We start from the raw sequence: 20,573 nt of genomic DNA on the forward strand, positions 1-20,573 counted from the left end.
TAAGCGGTACTCGCTCGAGTAATTGGCTTTATCCGAGTACCGCTGTGCTCGGGGCTAAAGATTTGGGTGCCGGCACGGAGCGGGGAGCTGCAGGGGAGAGCGGGGAGGAACGGAGGTAAGATCTTTCTCTCCTTCTCTCCCGCCCGCTCTCCCCTGCTCCCCGCTGCGACTCACCTGTCAGCCGCAGCGGCACCCGAATCTTTAGCCCCGAGCACAGCGATACTCGGATAAAGCCAATTACTCGAGCGAGTACCGCTTATCCGAGTACGCTCGCTCATCTCTAATACTAATATTATGAATCCAAGATTAACACATCATACATACTTCATCTGCTTTACTTGTCGCCTACACAGTGCTTGAGGTATTTCTAATCCACCAGAGCAAAAAGTGGTTAAGTCCTCAGGTCGAAATACTAAGGGTCTTGATGTCTATACAAACCAGTTGAATAGTAGGCTTTCATTTGGGCCCTCAGAATTAATTGACCGGAATCTATAAATCTTTTTGGAGAAGCCCCTGATCGGTATTTGCTCTCCGGCCCTGTGTTCTGACAACTCCAATGTCCTGGAATTTGCTCTGGCTTACATCTCCATTATGTTTCTGCCATATATGTTTTGCTATTGGTGCGTTCTCTTTCCTCCTCACATTCCCAATATGGGCCAGAATTCTTCGACGGAATTGTTGTGTGGTTTTACCAATCTAGTTAAGAGGACATGTGCATGTAGCTACGTATGCGATGTTGGCCGTCTTACGGTTTATCAATTCCCGATTTTGGTAATTTATAGTCGTAGTAGCACTGGAGAAAGATGTTCTTTAATTGATGAACTGGCATGTCGCACATGTAGAACAGGGATATGTTCTCTGTAGTTGTGTGTACCCAGCCATGTAGAATCTCTAAGTGGTTGTAAATGGCTCTTGACGAGTCTGTCCCGTAGACTCCTCCCCCGTCTAAATGTAATAGCCGGGTCATCGAGTAGAACATCCGTTAGATCCTGATCATCATTTAAGATGTCCCAGAATTGTTTGAAGATATTGCGCACCTGAGGAGCTCCTGTATCGTATGTCCCAATGATACGGATTACCTCTGTCTGTTCCCTTGTCTGTGCTACAAGGAGATTTGTTCTGGATTGAGCTGCTGAAAAATCATAGTCTTGTTTGAATATTTTTTCTTGGATATCCCCTCTCCGTAAATCTACCAGATAGTTTAGCACTTTCACTTTGGAAATTCCTCATAGATGAGCAATTTCTGTGGACTTTCAGAAATTGCCCCTTGGGGATACCTCGATGCAATGGATAACAATGGTAACTATCCCAAACCAAAAGTGAGTTTGTAGCTGTACTTTTCCTGAAGAGCGCTGAGGACAATGTGCCATCATGTTCCTTCCTAATTTGAATATCCGAGAACGATATGCTAGTCATGTTGCATTCAGAGGTGAATCTAAGGCTTAAATCATTATCGATGAAGGTCCAAAATGATAATGCATCCCTAGACCACAACAGCGGGATATCTATTGATATACCTTATCCAGAGTGAGATGTTGTCAACCCACTCTGAATTTTCCTCAATAGATACATGTTGCTCCACCCACCAGTCCAGGAGGAGGTTAGCGTACAACGGGGCACAGGGGCTCCCCGTCGCCATCCCCCTGAGCTGGTGGAAGAAATGACCTCCGAACGTGAAATAGTTGTGAGAATAAACATGAGTAGCTCACCCACAAGCTGATTATGACCACTATAGTGGGTGCTCCTCTGTTGGAGAAAGTAATCCACAGCTCCAACTCCATGATGGTGTGGAATGAAGTTGTAGAGGGCCTCCACATCGATGGTAGCCAACAGTGTAGTGGATTCAACACAGATGCCCTATATTTGTCTAAGGGCATCCAATGTATCCTGAACATGAGACGGAGGGCCGTAACAAAGGGCCTTCAGGTCTGATCTAAATAAAGACTGACATTTTGTGTCAGATTATCAATACTGGATACGATTGGCTTGGTCCCTTTGTGCACCTTTGGACTCATCTTTACTAATGAGGCCCACTCCCAATGCTCTCGATTAAATTCCTGAGAGTTCTTTCAAAAATAACAATGTCAGATCTGCCCCAAGAACACAGTATGTCTCCCTGTTGTTTAGTAGGTCCATGCATATAGTGAGGTAGTTGTCTCTGTCTATAAGGGCAATATATCCTCCCTATTCAAAGGTTTAACAATCACATTCGGATCACTTTCTCATTTTTTAAGGGATATCAACCAATCACCAGACAGGTTTGAATATTTATTATGGTTTGCCATTTCCATCTTCCTGATCTCCTTCTGGACCAATTTCTCAAAGGAATCCAGGAGAGGGCAGTGTATAGGTGGAGGATTGGCCGTGTTCTTGGGTCGCGATTTAGTGAAGGGACCTGACCCTAATGGCCTAAGTGCTTCATCTTCCAGATCTTGAAGATCTCGCACACTTGTCATATCCTCAGGCTTAAGGCCTTGTGTTCCAGTCACTACACTGATGCCTCCACCCTGTGCCAGTCACTACACTGATGCCTCCACCCTGTGTCAGTGACTACACTGATGCCTCCACCTTGTGCAAATCACTGCACTGATACTTCCATCTCATGCCAGTCACTACCATAATACGTCCACTCTGTGCCTGTCACTGCACCGATACCTCCAACCTATGCCTGTCACTACACCGATAACTCCAGCCCGTGCCAGTCACTGCACCAATACTTCCATCTTGTGCTAGCCACTAACCCAACACCTCAATCCTGTGCCAGTCACTACGCCAATACCTCCATCTTGTACCAGTCACTGCACCGATACCTCCATCTTGTGCCAGTCACTGCACCGACACCTCCATCCTGTGCCAGTCACTGCATCGATGCCTGCATTCTGCGCCAGTTACTGCACTGATACCTCCATCCTGTGCCAGTCACTGCACTGATGCCTCCATTCTGAGCCAGTCACTGCACTGATGCCTCCATCCTGTGCCAGACACTGCACTGATGCCTCCATCCTGTGCCAGACACCACACTGATGGCCCTACCCTGTAGAAGTCACTGCACCGATGCCTCCATCCTGTGCCAGTCACCACACAGATGGTCCTACCCTGTAGCAGTCACTAGACTGATGCCTCCACACTGTGCCAGTCACTGCACTAATACCTCCAGCCTGTGCCGATCACTACACTAATGCCACCACCCTCTGCCGGTCACTACACTGATGCCTTCACCCTGTGCCAGTCACTACACTGATACCTCCATTCTGTGCCAGTCACCACACCGATGGTCCTACCCTGTGTTAGTCACTGCACTGATGCCTCCATCCTGTGCCAGTCACTGCACCGAAGCCTCCATCCTGTGCCAGTCACTGCACCGATGCCTTCATCCTGTGCCAGTCAGCACACTGATGGTCCTACCCTGTAGCAGTCACTAGACTGATGCCTCCACACTGTGCCAGTCACTGCACTAATACCTCCAGCCTGTGCCGATCACTACACTAATGCCACCACCCTCTGCCGGTCACTACACTGATGCCTTCACCCTGTGCCAGTCACTACACTGATACCTCCATTCTGTGCCAGTCACTACACTGATGCCTCCACCCTGTGGCATTCACTTCACTGTTGCCTCTACCCTGTACCAGTGACTAGACTAATGCTTCTAATGATTGGAGACCAAACCAGAGATTGCAGCTGCAGGAATATAATTTGCATATTCTCTGTGCATTCCGGGAAGATTGCCAGGATTAGCCGGGTCTAGCTGCTTGGAGGACATCGCCAGACGCTACACTAAGTAGGATCTTATAGGTAATGTAGCTTCACTACAATTCTTGACTTTTAGAAGTTTGGAAGTGGACATCAACTGACAACATAGAAAAGGAGAGGACCCATTTGGTGAGCTGCAATGTATGCTATATGTTTACAGACCTACCAGAGGCAAAGCCAAACTTCAGCTGCCAGAAATGCAAGCTTTTGTTTCTACTGTAGGAAAAGCTGCAAAGTTCTCAGGAGCAAATAGCTACATTGAAGCTCATTAAGGAAGATGGGAATTTCCTTAACAGAGCAGAAGAAACTCTTCAAAATGTTGAAGGAAAAGAAATGTTCAGTGTACCTGCAGAAGCAGAGAAATGGGAGCATGTGACCAAAAGTTGAAAATTCCTGGAGAACAGAAGTCCCAGAAGATTGGAGAGGGGCAAATGTTGTCCCTATCCTCAAAAAATGGAATTGGGTGGATTCAGGAAACTACAGACCTGTAAGCCTGACTTCTATACTGGGAAAGATCCTTGAACAAATTATTAAACAGCATGTATGCAAGTACTTTGATAAAAATGTAATTAACCAGATTTGTAACAAACTAGTCAAGCCAGATGAATCTAATTTCCTTCTATGACAGAATCGCCAACTGGGTTGATCAGGGAAATGTGGTGGATATAGTATGTCTTGACTTTAGAAAAGCATTTGACAAAGTATCTCATACCATACTTATCGAAAAAATGACTAAATATGGGATTGACAAGGCAACTGTTAGGTGGATTCAGAACTGGCTGAGCGATCATACTCAAAAAGTGGTCATAAATGGCTGCATATCCAAGTGGAAGAATGTATCAAGTGGGATACCACAAGGCTCTGTCCTAGGCCCAGTGTTGTTCAACATTTTTATAAATGATCTGGAGGAGGGAATTGATGGGAAACTGATAAGATTTGCTGACGACACAAAGCTAGGTGGGATAGCTAAGACTAGGGAAGAGAGAGAGAGTATTCAAAAAGATCTAGAAAAGCTTGAACAGTGGGAGGAGACTAACAGAATGGTATTTAACAAGGAGAAATGCAAAGTCCTACATCTGGGCAAGAAAAATGAAGAAAGCACATACAGAAAGGGAGGAATTGGGCTAAGCAGCAGCATTTGTGAAAAAGACTTGGGTATACTAATAGATCATAGACTGAACATGAGTCAGCAAAGTGATGTAGCAGCCAAAAAGGCAAACCCAATTCTGGGATGTATTAAGAGAAGCATAGAGTCTAGATCACGTGAGGTCATTATCACCTCTACTCTTCCTTAGTCCGACCTCATCTGGAATACTGTGTCCAGTTCTGGGCACCCCACTTTAAAAAAGACATAGACAAACTGGAGCAAGTTCAGAGTAGAGTTACCAAGATGGTGAGTGGTCTGCAAATCATGTCCTATGAGGAACGGTTAAAGCTTGCTAAAAAGAAGGCTGAGAGGAGACTTAATAGTGGTCTACAAATATCTGAAGGGCCACAGTGCAGAGGGATCAGCCCTATTTTTATTTGCACAAGGAAAAACTAGAAGCAATGGGATGAAACTGAAAGGGAGGAGACACAGATTAGATATTAGAAAAAACTTTCTGACTGTGAGGGTGATCAATGAGTGGAAGCGGTTACCATGGGAGGTGGTGAGTTCTCCTTCAATAAAAGTGTTCAAACAAAGGCTGGACAGACATCTGTCTGGGATGATTTAGTGAATCCTGCACTGAGCAGGGGGTTGAACCCATTGACCCTGGAGGTCCCTTCCAACGCTACCATTCTATGATTCTCTACCCTGTGCCAGTCACTACACCGATGCCTCTACCCTGTGCCAGTCACTACACCGATGCCTCTACCCTGTGTCAGTAACTACATTGATGCCTCTACCCTGTGTCAGTCACTACACTGATGCCTCTACCCTGTGTCAGTCACTACACTGATGCCTCTACCCTGTGTCAGTCACTACACTGATGCCTCTACCCTGTGGCAGTCACTACACTGATGCCTCTACCCTGTGGCAGTCACTTCACTGATACCTCTACTCTGTAACACTTACTACACTGATGCCTCTACTTGTGCCAGTCACTACACAAATGCCTCTACCCTGTGCCGGTCACTGCCCCAATACATCCACACTGTGCCAGTCACATCAGTTGTTGCCCCTCAACTATAGAATGACATCCATCAAGTTCCCCAGTATTACACCACCTTATATCTCCTCCCTCATCTCTGTCTACTGCCCTATCCATGCTCTCTAATCTGCTAATGGTTTTAGACGAGTTCCTTCATAATCTTAACCTCACATGCTCGCCTCCAAAACTTTTCTCCAGCTACAGCAGTTCTCTGGAATGCGCTACCCAAGACAATCAGATTTATTCGTAATACCCACATTTTTAAGAGTGCCCTAAAACTGCTTTTCTTTAGGGAGGTCTATGACATCCCCTAATTTAACTCTTCTCCATTTCTTCCACTTCTATATATACTCTCTCAGAACCTGATCACTGCATCCCCCACTATACACCTCATATCTGTACAAACCAGATACCGGTTGGTGATCGGCTCATACAGCTTTTATGTATATTACACTATTTATATAAAAATGGCCTGACCATTGTACAGAACAAGCACTTGTACCTCCTGTGTCATCTGTATTTCCTCATAGTTTGAGGAGTGAGGAACTGAATCGCAAGAGCTTACGAATTGTTCATTAGTGTCATATTTGTAATGTCTGATTTTGTCTGTACATGGACGCTCTGATTTGTGCTACGGAATATGTTGGCATTATAGGAATATCGATGAATTATTATTAGTTTATAGTGCTTATAGGACCTGACAGGTTCCGTTGGATGAAAACATCTTCTGAGGGACTTCTACAGAAAACCCTTTCCTCGAAGGAAACAACCCTAGTCTGGTGAATGGTTGAAATTTGGTGGACTGCCAGTGTAACCACAGCACCGGAAATAAGCACAATACTGTTCTAACTGCTCACCTTCGTTAACAGCTCCTCATACTGCGGTTGAGTGAGAGCTATGATAAAGTTTTTCAGAACTCGGTACAGCTGGCCTTTGGTAACCGTGAACGTCTGATCGACGTCCAATGCCAAAAATGCATTCTTCACGTCTTCCTGAATCTCATTGACCCTCTGGTATAATATCTTCTCAATGTCTTGTCCTGATAAGTTGGGGTCCGGCACAGAGATGACTGAAGACCCTTCAAAGATAAAACAGAAATAATCACAACAAAAAAGCAATATTATACAGAAAAGGGAATATGTCCTATCACTGAAGAACACCCCCCTTTTATGTTGAAGCTACTCTAATGACCGCATTGGGCCTGAATTTGGAGGCATACATTGAAGCTTCTAGGTGTTTGTGCCAAATCCGTAACAGACACCACCACCTACCATGTGTCATTTATAATGCTGATGTGTTCTTATATGGCAGAAAGGCCATGGGGTTCACATAGGGACCAGGGTCTGGGTGTGACAGCTATCTCTGCACCTTCTATAACTTCACTGTTGCCCATATTCTCTAAGCCTTGGCAGTCAGCTGTTATTGCCATGCAATGGTCATCCAATAATGGGCCAGGTAATACATTGTTGTGTTGAGTTGTTCCAGAGTAGAATCGACTCTTTGATCAAAGTGGGGGATCCAAGACAGGTACTTACCCATAAAAACACCTGTGAGGCATATTAATTAGATAGGCAATGAGAATATGATTGGTGACAGGTCAACCACTGAGACCCAAACCTACCCTGAGAAATCAGCTAAATGAAACTGGGTTCTCTCTACCGCCATTCTTTCTCTAGTAGATAAATGTGAGTGGCGACGCTGTATCTCAAAAAGTAAGTGACGACTTGACCAGTGAACTTACCTTTGGCTAATAACATGACTAAAAAATATTCTTCATTGAAGGGTTGTTCCCACTTCAGCCAAACATGGAACACCGCTGATAATGGGGTGGTCGGGCCGAGGGAAATAGCCAAGCTCGGCTGAGCTACGCTGTTAACGCAGTTCCAGAGTTACAGAAACAGCGTTGTTTGCACTGCTCTGTCTGCATTACTCCCATTGGCTTCTATGTGAGTTACAGTAACAGCGTAGTACAAGGCACCCGGCTATTTCTATCCTCCCGACCACCACATTGTGAGGTTTGTGCCAAAACAAAATCGCCTCAAACGGCCCCTGCCGGGAGGTTGATGCCTTTGCCGTCACCAGTGAGACTTTGGAATCATTTGTCTATGGATTTGCTGCTTTCTGAAGGTAATACTGTCATCTGGGTTGTGGTAGATCGTTTTAGCAAGATGTATCATTTTGTGGCTCTTCCCAATGCTAAAACCTTGTTCAGATTGTTCATTACTTACATTGTGAGATTGCACGGGTTACCAGCAAATATCGTCTCTGACCGTGGGGTCCAGTTTGTTGACGTTTTGTTTGCTCTTGGTTGGGAATGTAGGGATGTTATCTTTCTTTTGTAATTATGGGTTTCATCCATGTTTTGGTCCCTTTTCTAAGGACGGTTAAAAATTTTAAGTGGGTGGCAGATAATAGATGTTCTAAGGAGACTAACTTCTTGGTGGGAGACTTTGTATGGTTGTCAACTAAGAACATAAAAATCAAACAGCAGTCTATTAAGTTAGGTCCATGTTTTATTGGCCCGTTCAGAATCATTGGAAAAATTAACCCTGTGTCCTTCCGTTTGGAGATTCCTGGTTCGATAAGAATAAATAATGTGTTTCATAAGTCTCTGTTAAAGAAGTTTGTTGACTCAGGAAATGGTTAATCTCTGCCAGCCCCGGTTGGGGTTGATGGGGATATTTATTTTGAGATAAGTCGCATAGTGAACTTTCATCTGGTTAGGAGATCACTACAGTATTTAGTGCATTGGCGTGGCTATGGCCCTGAGGAGAGGAGATGGCCCTGAGGAGAGGACATGGGTACTGGCAGCAGATGTCCATGCGGACAAAATTTTCACAGCCTGAATCCGAATCGACTTGGTCCTACGGGTCCTGGGGCCCCTTCTGAAAGGGGAGGTATTGTTGCGGCGGTTCTTGGATTGCTGCCTTGCTGATAGTCTGGTGTTGGTTTTGGAGATGTTTCTGGCTCACTAGGTGTGCTACTTGGTGTGACGTGCTCGGTCGCACCTGGGGATGATTACTTGGGCTATTTAACCTGGCTGGAGACTGAGCTGAACTGTGGTTGATTCTCAGTCTCTCCCTGACTGAGCTAGCAGTCAGAAGGTTCCTGCTGGATCATTCAGTTATTTGCTGCAGCGTAAAGCTAAGTACTGCATTTGTTTTCATTGTTATTTTGGTTTTCTAGTTTTGTTTCTTGTCCCCACTTAGGGTCAACTAGTGACCGAGGTATGCGGTCAGGGTCGTCCTTATCAGGGCGATCGCCCTGCTTTTAGGCAGGGCCCTTCCCAGTGTATGTTTGCATAGGGACAGTGTTTCCCATATTTTTGTTCCATTCTTGTTTATATGAATTTCTGGTAGATCAACGCGTGACAGATCCAGCGAGTCCAGGATGGACGTGGCAGATCTATTGGTAGATGTCACAGAGGAAGTCAGGAGAAAAAAATGTTGGGTCAACAGGCAAAATTGTGGCTTTTTTTTTTTTGCAAATTGTAATTTCTTGAAATTTGTGTATTTCTTTGTCGCAATTGCAATTTTTTTGATATTTTGGAATATAAAAGATAAATCTGTAAAACTTACGCAGAGAAGATCTCAAAGACGATGAACTGCTGCTTTGAGACAAAGTCCGGCAAGGAGTAGAATATGGTCGACCAGTAAAGATGACGCCTCGTGTGAGAGGACGCAATTCGGTAAAGCTGCCGGAATTTATTATTTTGGATTGCATGTTTGTCTGTCAGAAGAAAATACAGAACAACAAGTAAAACTCTGAATGATACATTAAGTGAAATAATACGGAATTAATTGCCAATAAGCAAAATTAGTCATCTGGGAGACGTCGCGCGCATTTCATTTCTCGCTCGTCGTAATTCATTTTGTTGCCTGAAGAATTTTATTATGTCTTTATATGTTACAATTTAACTTCTGAAACCTCTGCGCGAGAGAACGTCTTCACAAAGCCTGTGATTGACACAAAGGAGTCTTACATTAAAGTGCTGTCAATTACAGCAAGACCTGAAAATGGAGGAATATCTCCAGACTGCCGGGGAAACGTGCGGGACCTTGTCACAGGAGGAAACGCAAAAGGAAAAAAAAGGCAATAAATATACGTCCTTCAGTCGTCCTCTTCTTCTGTCAAGTTATTAAAAATTCTGTTCAGCCAGTTCTTCTTATGGGAAACCTTGATGACAGCCAATATGGCTGCCATTGTAATATTCTCTGGGGCTGTCATACAGCTCAAAGGAGGCCCTAAATAATAATATTCCCCATAAAATAACTAAACAAACTTCCCCCATAAATTAATATAATCATTTTTTTCTTAGAATTCTGCATTGTTCTATTCCTCTGTTATTCCTCTTGGAAATGATGGTTACATTTCCAACTGGGTGTAACCAGTTTGCGGTGTGTCCCAACACAGTCTGTCCAATTTATTAATACATTTCCAGGAGGAATAACAGAGTAACAACATAATCTAAGAAAGGTTCTAAGAAAAGATGATCCAGGATTTTTATATTATGGCAAATACAACTGTTTACTATAACAGACTGATCAGAAATGCCAACATGTATAACCCCACCCAGAATGTAAGGTCTGAGGCGATCAGCTGATCACCATGGATTCTGGCCTTGGTAGTCCTAGCAATTAGCTGATTTTGGCATGGCTGCTGCAAAGGAAATGTAGCATTACAGGATGGCCAATCACATGAATAAATACAAAACAGCACTAGGTCTTAGTTCTTGGTCATGTGGGGGAAACCCTCTATGACATTGATATGGTCTAATAGTGCAACCCTCTTGGCACAAGCCCTTTAACTAGAGCCCTTTACATCACTTCGACTATTCAAGTTGTCACTCAGCTTTCCTAGGAACAGATATAACTAAGACAAAGCTGTGTAAGCAGCTGGACAGAAGAGTAGAACTCAGGGACTTATAATTACTGATTAATTTCATGATACGTCTTTATCAAAGTCAGAACTCCATTTTTCTGACTGCAGCCCCAAGTCCCCTGAAGCCCTTCCACTAAAGGCAGCTACCTGCATATGAATTTATACAGCTTCCACTGAACTCAATAGTATATCTGTCTTCAGTAAGCTCCTGAGCTCCCCCTAGTGGTGGCTGCAGTCAGAGATAATTGTATTATTTAGTTGGGATATTTGTAGCTCTGTAAAAAAAAGAGAAGCTCTGATCTCTATAAATGTATGAAATTATATTAAATAGCACCGGATTTGGGGCCTATTTAATCCCTTGGAGATCAAACTGTTTTGGTTTTAAATTACTAGACTGTTTCAATTGATTTTATGTGTTTGGCGGTTTTATGGCCCTATTCTTTTCTTTTGCCATCTAAGTTACTTTTACTGCATTTATAGGGCTGTTTTTTTTAATTATGAGTAAAGTTTATAAAAAGTTGAATGTAACTTATAGCTCTTTCGTTATAAAATCAGTACACGAACACTGAAATAAAGTACAGGCATGGATCTCCGATTTTGTTTTGGATGTTTTGATATAAAATTTGTAGTCTCAGACAGTTGGAGTGGGTGATTAAGGGTTTATTTTAATTAAATATATTTGTATTTTATTCTAGAGGGGTTTTATTACATATATGTCCCCATGACATCGTATTAGACCTCTAGAGGACATTCACATTTTTTTTTATTTTGCAGTTTTCCACTGTATCCAGGACATCTATGGGAGCAGCAGTTACAGGGAAAAACATCTCCATATACTGACAGTAGTCATTGGCAGAGCCAGGCTGTGGTCTGCATAAACCCAGAAGCTCTGTCATGCCGAAGCTCACCGGCGATCACGTGATCACTAGGTCCAATATGGAATATGGCAGCTTCCTCTATTGAAGGCATAGTGCTTATTGAGCACTATGTAGGCTGGAAAAAAGAAGACACTCCTCTCAGGGTTCTCGGTTGTGTCTGACAGCCAAGTACCCAAGCTTTAATTTTACCTCAGCAGTATAAAAAAAGAAAGCTGTAATGTGATTGGTTGCTGTGGGCAACAAAGACAGATTTTCTTTTTGACAGCTTTCTAAGAGTGTGGTGCCAGCCTTCTTTGTTATGGCCTAACCCTGTTTTAGGAGATTGCAGAAAAGGATCCTCCTTTAGCAGCAATCACTTTCACTAAATGTTTACTGTAGCCGCCAATAAGAAAGCACAACATCGAAAGACATTTTGGACCTGCAAATGTGTTTCAGTTAATCAGTATTTCTGGGATGCCTTGTGTACACAAAACTTTTCTTGTCATGTCCCAGCATCCCGATGAGGTTAAAGGGGACTTGTCATCACCTTTGAGTACAATAAAGTAACCTTTGAGGAGATGAGGGCCTGGTGAGCCACTTTTTATGGGTTGTTTACTCATGTGACTGCTGCAACCAATGAGAGGCCAGCAGGGACGTCATCAGTGATATCCCATAAATGAGCCTTAGGGCTTTTACATTAGACGCCCACATGGCAGGTTCATAGGACATCACTGGGCCTTTAGACGGGGTGATGCCACTTATCAGATGCCGCGGTGAATAGATTACTTGTATATAGTTTGGGGCTGTATTCTGTATTGCACGTCCTGCAATCTCTCTCGTTCTGATCCTCATTGCCGCCGGCCCCACTCCAAAAACTCTATACATGATTAGTATTGGTACCCCTACATTACTTATACGCTCTGGTGCCGGCCACTGACACCTTGCTGTCAGGATGTGTATGAAGAGCGGGGAATACCAGGGCCACAGTGTGTGAGTAATGTAGGGGTTAATCTGCCTCATCATGAAAAGAAGGGGAGGAGAGGGGGCAGGGCACTATCAAGTGGGACCACAAAAGGGAAAATAAGTGGGGCCACACAGGATATGCTATTAGTAAGTAATGGATGACAATACGAGAAGACAACAGCAGTGGAGGTAACTGCACTGTAATCACTATCACTGTATAGAGCAGGTGTTTGACTATTATCTAGAGATATACTAGAATTGTGAGTGGGTCACTGAGTGCACTATTACTGTGAGCTGGGGTCACTGGAGGGCACTATTACTGTGAGGTGGGGTCACTGTGGGGCACTATTACTGTGAGGTGGGGTCACTGTGGGGCACTATTACTGTGAGGTGGGGTCACTGAAGGGCACTATTACTGTGAGGTGGCGTCACTGGAGGGCACTATTACTGTGAGGTGGGGTCACTGGAGGGCGCTATTACTGTGAGGTGGGGTCACTGGGGGGCACTATTACTGTGAGGTGGGGTCACTGGGGGTCACTATTACTGTGAGGTGGGGTCACTGGGGGGCACTATTACTGTGAGGTGGGGTCACTGGAGGGCACTATTACTGTGAGGTGAGATCACTGAAAGGCATTATTACTGTGAGGTGGGGTCACTGGGGGACACTATTACTGTGAGGTGGGGTCACTGGAGGGCACTATTATTGTGAGGTGGGGTCACTGGACGGCACTATTACTGTGAGGTGGGGTCACTGAGTGCACTATTACTGTGAGGTGGGGTCACTGTGGGGCACTATTACTGTGAGGTGGGGTCACTGGAGGGCACTATTACTGTGAGGTGGCGTCACTGGAGGGCACTATTACTGTGAGGTGGGGTCACTGGAGGGCACTATTACTGTGAGGTGGGGTCACTGGAGGGCGCTATTACTGTGAGGTGGGGTCACTGGGGGGCACTATTAATGTGAGGTGGGGTCACTGGGGGGCACTATTACTGTGAGGTGGGGTCACTGGGGGGCACTATTACTGTGAGGTGGGGTCACTGTGGGGCACTATTACTGTGAGGTGGGGTCACTGTGGGACACTATTACTGTGAGGTGGGGTCACTGTGGGGCACTATTACTGTGAGGTGGGGTCACTGTGGGGCACTATTATTATGAGGTGGGGTCACTGGGGAGCACAATTACTGTGAGGTGGGGTCACTGTGGGGCACTATTACTGTGAGGTGGGGTCACTGTGGGGCACTATTACTGTGAGGTGGGGTCACTGGGGAGCACTATTACTGTGAGGTGGGGTCACTGGGGAGCACTATTACTGTGAGGTGGGGTCACTGTGGGGCACTATTACTGTGAGGTGGGGTCGCTGGAGGGCACTATTACTGTGAGGTGGGGTCACTGGAGGGCACTATTACTGTGAGGTGGGGTCACTGGAGGGCACTATTACTTTGAGGTGGGGTCACTGTGGGGCACTATTACTGTGAGGTGGGGTCACTGGAGGGCACTATTACTGTGAGGTGGGGTCACTGTGGGGCACTTTTACTGTGAGGTGGGGGTCACTGGGGGGCACTATTACTGTGAGCGGGGTCACTGGGGGGCACTATTACTGTGAGGTGGGGTCACTGGGGGGCACTATTACTGTGAGGTGAGATCACTGAAAGGCATTATTACTGTGAGGTGAGGTCACTGGGGAGCACTATTACTGTGAGGTGGGGTCACTGGGGGCACTATTACTGTGAGGTGGGGTCACTGGGGGGCACTATTACTGTGAGATGGGGTCACTGAGCGCACTATTACTGCTAGGTGGGGTCACTGGAGGGCACTATTACTTTGAGGTGGGGTCACTGTGGGGCACTATTACTATTACTGTGAGGTAGGTCACTGAGGGGCCCTATTACTATGAGGTAGGGTCACTGTGGGGCACTATTACTGTGAGGTAGGGTCACTGGGGGGCACTATTACTTTGAGGTGGGGTCACTGTGGGGCACTATTACTATTACTGTGAGGTGGGGTCACTGAGGGGTACTATTACTGTGAGGTGGGGTCACTGGAGGGCACTATTACTGTGAGGTGGGGTCACTGAGTGCACTATTACTGTGAGGTGGGGTCACTGGAGGGCACTATTACTGTGAGGTGGGGTCACTGTAGGGCACTATTACTGTGAGGTGGGGTCACTGTGGGGCACTATTACTGTGAGGTGGGGTCACTGTGGGGCACTATTACTGTGAGGTGGGGTCACTGTGGGGCATTATTACTGTGAGGTGGGGTCACTGTGGGGCACTATTACTGTGAGGTGGGGTCACTGGGGGGCACTATTACTGTGAGGTGGGGTCACTGTGGGGCACTATTACTTTGAGGTGTGGTCATTGAGGGGCCCTATTACTATGAGGTGGGGTCACTGAGGGGCCCTATTACTATGAGGTAGGGTCACATGCATCCCCCTGACTCTGCCCCCTCCCAGTACACCACACCTAATTCCTGAGGTACTTATGTCCCGGTGACTGGTGAGCGCTGTCTGCAGCCCCCTGTACTACCGGATCCCCCACCTCACACAAGAATGGCATACAACATTACACGTCCATACAGATTAACAAGAGGGCCTCCTGCTGCCGCACACTGAAGCTCTTACAACCAATCACATCGCTCTTTCTATGCTCTAACCTGCGCTGACAACATAAAAGCTGGAATCTGATTGGTTGCTGTGGGAACCGCGCTTCTCTGGCAGAGAGAGCAGATAACGAACCGGACAGCTGGAGGTGGAGCCGCAGCTACCCGCAGGCACAGGCTGCACTGACCGGCGCCATAGTGCGTTCACGGGAGTAGTATTACCTGAGTGCTACCCGGGCTCAGCGGGATGCGGACCCGTTACTTCTATGTGCCAGTTACCGGCCACTCCGCATCCGGCATCACAGTGTTTCCAAGACGCTGTTTCTGTGGCAACCGGCTCTGGCGTACTGATTGGTCAAAAACGTCACGTGGATGAGAGAAGCAACTTTTCTTTTGGCGGACGTGTTTCCATGGAGAGAGGGCGGGACCTTACTGGTAGAGGAGCCAGAAGTAACTAGTAATGTTATATGTATAGTTTAATATCATCTCTTATGTCATGTCATGCTGTATTATATCACTTTATGTTCTGTCATGTTCCATCTCTACTATATAACGTTATATTATCCCATGCTGTATTATATCATGTTATATTACACCATCATGTTCCATTATATAACGTTATATGATGCCATCTTATACAATATTATATCATTTTCGGTTATATTATACAGTATTATTTTCCATTATGTTATCATATATTATGCTATATCATTTTACGTTACAACGCTATATTATATCATATATATTATACAGGGTGATTCTCCCACTAGGGAACCCAAATATTCCTCAATAACTTTGCAATGTTTCCTCTGCAGTCCGCCTGCCGGCCCCCAGTGTGCTTCCAGGTAGATCACATGACAAACACAATGTCACGTGATCACTACATCCAGTCCCCCGACTTAGCGTTAGTGAACATGACATGAATTATTACTAAACATGGCCACAAGGGGCATTATTATTATTATTACCGTGAGGGGGTCACTGAAGGGCACTGTTATGGGATACAGACGGCAAAGCTGTGCGTAAAAATATGCAGTGGCGTTAAGTGCGCTGCTACAATTGTCCCTTTTTTTCGTTGTTTGAAGGTTGGGAGGTATGACCTTATATGTTGGCAAGAGCATCTGCTGAAAATGGCGCCTCCGTCATCTAAGAACTCTTTGCATATTGGCGAAGACATCTGGTAATATGACAGTACTGACAGCAACCGCCCGCCGCATTGGGTCATTGAGGGCGTCAATTGTTCGCGGCTTATTGCCACATCCGTTCAATTAAGCAGAAAAGGTGACTTATTGGAGAAGTCAAGCCTTCAATCAACAGCGGGGGTCCAAATCTGACACTGCTGTACAAACTGAAGCCTCTTCGTCCGATGCCCCTTTGTTAGAGCAGGTGCGGTGACCGTCCGTCTGCTTCGGAGCGCCATACAGTCGGGTTCTTCCTGCGGGCTTGAATACCCCGCTTCCAGCAAGCTAATGTTCTGATTGGTTAATCAGGCTACGTCAGCCAATGAGAGCCGGCACTCGATTAACCAAACACAGCCATTCATGGAATGACATCATTGAATGGTTGTGATTGGTTAATCCAGCGACGACTTTCGATTAACCAATCACAGCATTAGCTTGCTGGAGGCGGGGTATTCAAGCCCTACTACCAGGAAGAACTGCTCTGTTGGCGTGAGGGAGGACATGGCAGCCTGCAGCAGCACTGCAGCCTAGCGCAAGGGACCCGAATGCTGGCTGCTAGGTAAGTATTATTAGACACCCCCTGATAATAGGACACTGTGCCTCTTTTGAGGCAAAAATTATTATAAGACAGTGTCTTATTTTCAGAGAAGCATAGTAGTTTGTATTCCTTGTTCTTGTAGTTCTGAACAGAGTCCTGCTTGGTTCATGACGGAATCCCGTGAACTGAGTCCGGCTCGCTGCATGTCTGAATCACCACCATCCGTGGGTACGCAGATGCCCATGTGTGAGCTATGTCTTGTTTGTAGTTTGCTGTGCTTGGATCTGCTCTGTCCCTGCCTGGTGTCCCCTGTCTGTTTCCCTATTTGCCCCTAGGGTGAGTCAGATTTATCCGAGGTTTTTGTGTGCGGCCGTCCTTATTGGAGCGATTACCCCACTATTAGGCAGGGTTCCCCTACTTCTGGGTTAAGCTGTGAATAAAGCAGCATGGCATCTGGTGTCCAGAAATCCTTGGTCACACTGACAGAGGGGATCCTATTATTGCCAGAACTTTGTGAGTGGGACAATGTACTTAAGTAGGTCCACAGAGGGGGATGCTATAACTTAAAGGGGTTGTCACAGATAACATTTTTTCCCCTACTCCCGTGTGCTGTGGAAGACCCCACATTACAAGTTCTATTCTCGCACAAAAAGAAGACATGCTGGGATTTTTTTGCTCTTCCACTATTGGCTCAGGTGAAAAAACACTCATGTAATAACCCATTCATGTATAGCATGCAAGATCTGTGCGTGGATGTGTAAATATGGCCTGACTGTGAGTTTTGCAAACACGATCTACGAGGGCCTTAATTAAAACACGAAAACTGGCATCACCTCCCATGCACAGACTGGTGTAGTTCTTGATATGTGGCATATCATAAACTACACACCCCACATGTGCCATTAGGGCTGTACAGGTGGTGCTGCTGTGAGGGGCACAAATGAATTTGGTGCCAGAGTCACTTGTTGGCTGCCACTTATCCGCTACTAAGAATAGAAGAGAATTCATGGCTGCATACGATGGAAGTAAAATATAACCTTTATTCCTCTACTAGCTGATATACCCGGCTTCGCCCGAGTTAATTTGGTACTGGTGTTTATCTGGTGCTCACTCGGAAAATCTTATGAAGTCGTGGTTACTTTAGAGATACCAAGGGAAAAAATATGTTCACCATTTTACATGATTCTTTGCATTACCAAGGAAACACCACGTGGAGGTAATCATGCGACAATTCCTTTACATAAAATGACATCGGGAAGTGAGAGAATTAGATTCCGTACGTAAAATTTAGACACTAATTCTTTTGCGCTATGATTGAATAATCGAGTTGGGACCCATTAGCTTTTCCTATTTATGACATAATCAACGCCCGAGCCAAATTTCGAGTTTCTATGACATCGGGAAGTGAGAGAATTAGATTCCGTACATAAAATTTGGACGCTAATTCTTTTGCGCTTAGAATTGAATAATCCAGTTGGAACCTCTTTACTTTTCCTATTTTAGACATAATCTATGCTTGTGCCGAATTTCATGTTTCTACGACATCAGGAAGTTGGAGAATTAGTGGCGAGTCAGTCAGTGAATCAGTCAGTGAGTGAGTGATTCAGTGAGGGCTTTAGTCTTTATATATATATATATATATATATATATAAATGCCAATAAAAAGCAACATTTTGACCTAGTGTCGGTCTTTCTCAAGCTTGAATTGACAACAATCTTTTGCTGCCTGAAATGTGCTCAATGTGGTTGTCACTTCCCCTCCCCCACTGCTCATAGTAGCTTAGACAAAGTACACTCAACAATGAGCACAAAGAGCTTGTTTTGTGTGAATTATAGGAGCAACATCCCCTTTAACTGCTATGTTATACCCACAGTAGACCTTTTGTATCGACTTTTCATGGAGGATCTCTAAGGAGCGGGAAGATTTTCCTTGTATCTTAACATTAAGGATTCTGGAAGGTAAGACGATGAGATGATAGATGTAGAAGTGTGACTTGATTCTTAGTGGCAATGTACGAGGTCAAATCCTTCCCAAGCCACTTGTGAGCGTCTAAATTATAGAGAAGCTTCTGGGACGGCGGGTATGTGCTTCTATGAAAAGAGCGGGAAGGTGTCCGGTGAATACTGAGGAGTCGAGCCTCCCCGAGGTCGGATGAAAGGGGTTTAAGATGTTGTCAGATATAAAATGCCGGCGTATTAGAGATTCAGGAGAAGTGGCAAGAAAGGGATTTAAAAATAGATAAGAAGTTAAATATAGGAGGCGAGGATTAGACTCCTCTATTAAAGGAACGGTTAAAAGCTTAGACGTTCCAGATATCGGATTCTGATCGCTGCAAGAGCGGGAAAGCATTGGACCTGACGTGCTCGGCTCAAAGGGGGAAGAGTTAGACGATGGATCTGAAGAGCGTTGGAACCAGCTGGGTTCATGTTCAAAGGATTCTTTTGACCCCGTAAATTACTTTGCAGAGTTTTTAGTCTCTATTTGAAAATCCCACTTAAAGGGACACTCCAGGTAAAAAAAAATCATTCATTGAGTTAGGTCCACTTCGTTAGGTCTAGTTCCTGTAAGATTACGTCCACATAGGGTTGCCACCCAGCCGTTAGACCACTATGACTGACCGCTGGCCTCCCGCTGTAACAGCACAGAACGGTGAGAGCATCAATTGTTAACCCCTTACATGTCACGATTAATGTTGATCTTGGTGTGTAAAAGGGGGCGTGATCCCTATGGTCAGTGGGGGTCTAGCTTCTTGGGACCCTCATCGATCTTGATTGGTTTAGTGCTGTGTCACCTTCTAATGTTCTTCTTGAATGGGACCGTGCTGCAGTTTCCTGCACAGCTAGTAGTCGGGTTGATACTGTGCAAGTAAAACCTGTGAAAGGGATCTGAGGAGTATAGATAGGGATCGCCCTCTAAACAATATGGTGCTGAGGAGTAACAGTCCCAGATGTCACGATTGATGGGGAGTGTGATGGTAGCCAGCCTCAACCAGAGTGTGAGTGACAAATATTCATCTATTGGTGGTCTTCCCAGTTTGGTTAAGCAGCTGGGGGTCTCTTTAGTTTGATTTGTTTCATCCATCCGGCTAATCATTTGGCTCAAGCGCAGAACAGACAATTCTGATTATCTGTATGAATGTGTGACAAGGCAACATCAGCCACTTATGTTCTGTCTGCCATCAGGAACGTACAGGGTGCGGGGTCCAGGGTAGGTGCTTAGGGGAGAATTAATAGCCCTGAATCATTCATGTGCGATGGATTAGGGCTTATTCAATGCTTCCACATGGCACAATGTACAGATGCTCTGGGACTGTAGAATGAGTCTATGTATTATAATGATATCTGTTATTTATATAGATTCTATGTTCTATATGGTGACTCCATTAGGTACCGTATTCTAGAATCATAGAATGGTAGAGTTGGAAGGGACCTCCAGGTCATCGGGTCCAACCCCCTGCTCAGTGCAGGATTCACTAAATCATCCCAGACAGATATTTGTCCAGCCTCTGAACACTTCCATTGAAGGAGAACTCACCACCTCCCGTGGCAACCTGTTCCACTCATTGATCCCCCTCACTGTCTGATATCTAATCTGTGTCTCCTCCCTTTCAGTTTCAGCCCATTGCTTCTAGTCTTTCCTTGTACAGATGAGAATAGGGCTGATCCCTC

The 20,573-nt window shown here is 45.3% G+C and overlaps 1 protein-coding gene across 2 annotated transcripts in view; it reads right to left on the bottom strand.

Annotated features, from left to right (window-relative positions):
* Positions 1 to 15,491, bottom strand: part of EFCAB6 (EF-hand calcium binding domain 6) — a 164,755-nt gene extending 149,264 nt beyond the window's left edge. For both annotated transcript variants that reach the window (XM_066590371.1, XM_066590370.1), the window contains exons 1-3: positions 15,408 to 15,491; positions 9,464 to 9,614; positions 6,743 to 6,963 (exon numbers count right to left, since the gene is read on the bottom strand). In XM_066590371.1, coding sequence (XP_066446468.1) covers positions 6,743 to 6,963; positions 9,464 to 9,608 — 366 coding nt within the window. In that variant the 5' untranslated portion in view covers positions 9,609 to 9,614; positions 15,408 to 15,491. The remainder of the gene's footprint in view (positions 1 to 6,742; positions 6,964 to 9,463; positions 9,615 to 15,407) is intronic.
* Positions 15,492 to 20,573: the final 5,082 nt, after the last annotated feature.

The sequence above is a fragment of the Eleutherodactylus coqui genome, chromosome 2 (genome assembly GCF_035609145.1).
Source record: "Eleutherodactylus coqui strain aEleCoq1 chromosome 2, aEleCoq1.hap1, whole genome shotgun sequence".
In the NCBI taxonomy this organism is placed as follows: Eukaryota; Metazoa; Chordata; class Amphibia; order Anura; family Eleutherodactylidae; genus Eleutherodactylus; species Eleutherodactylus coqui.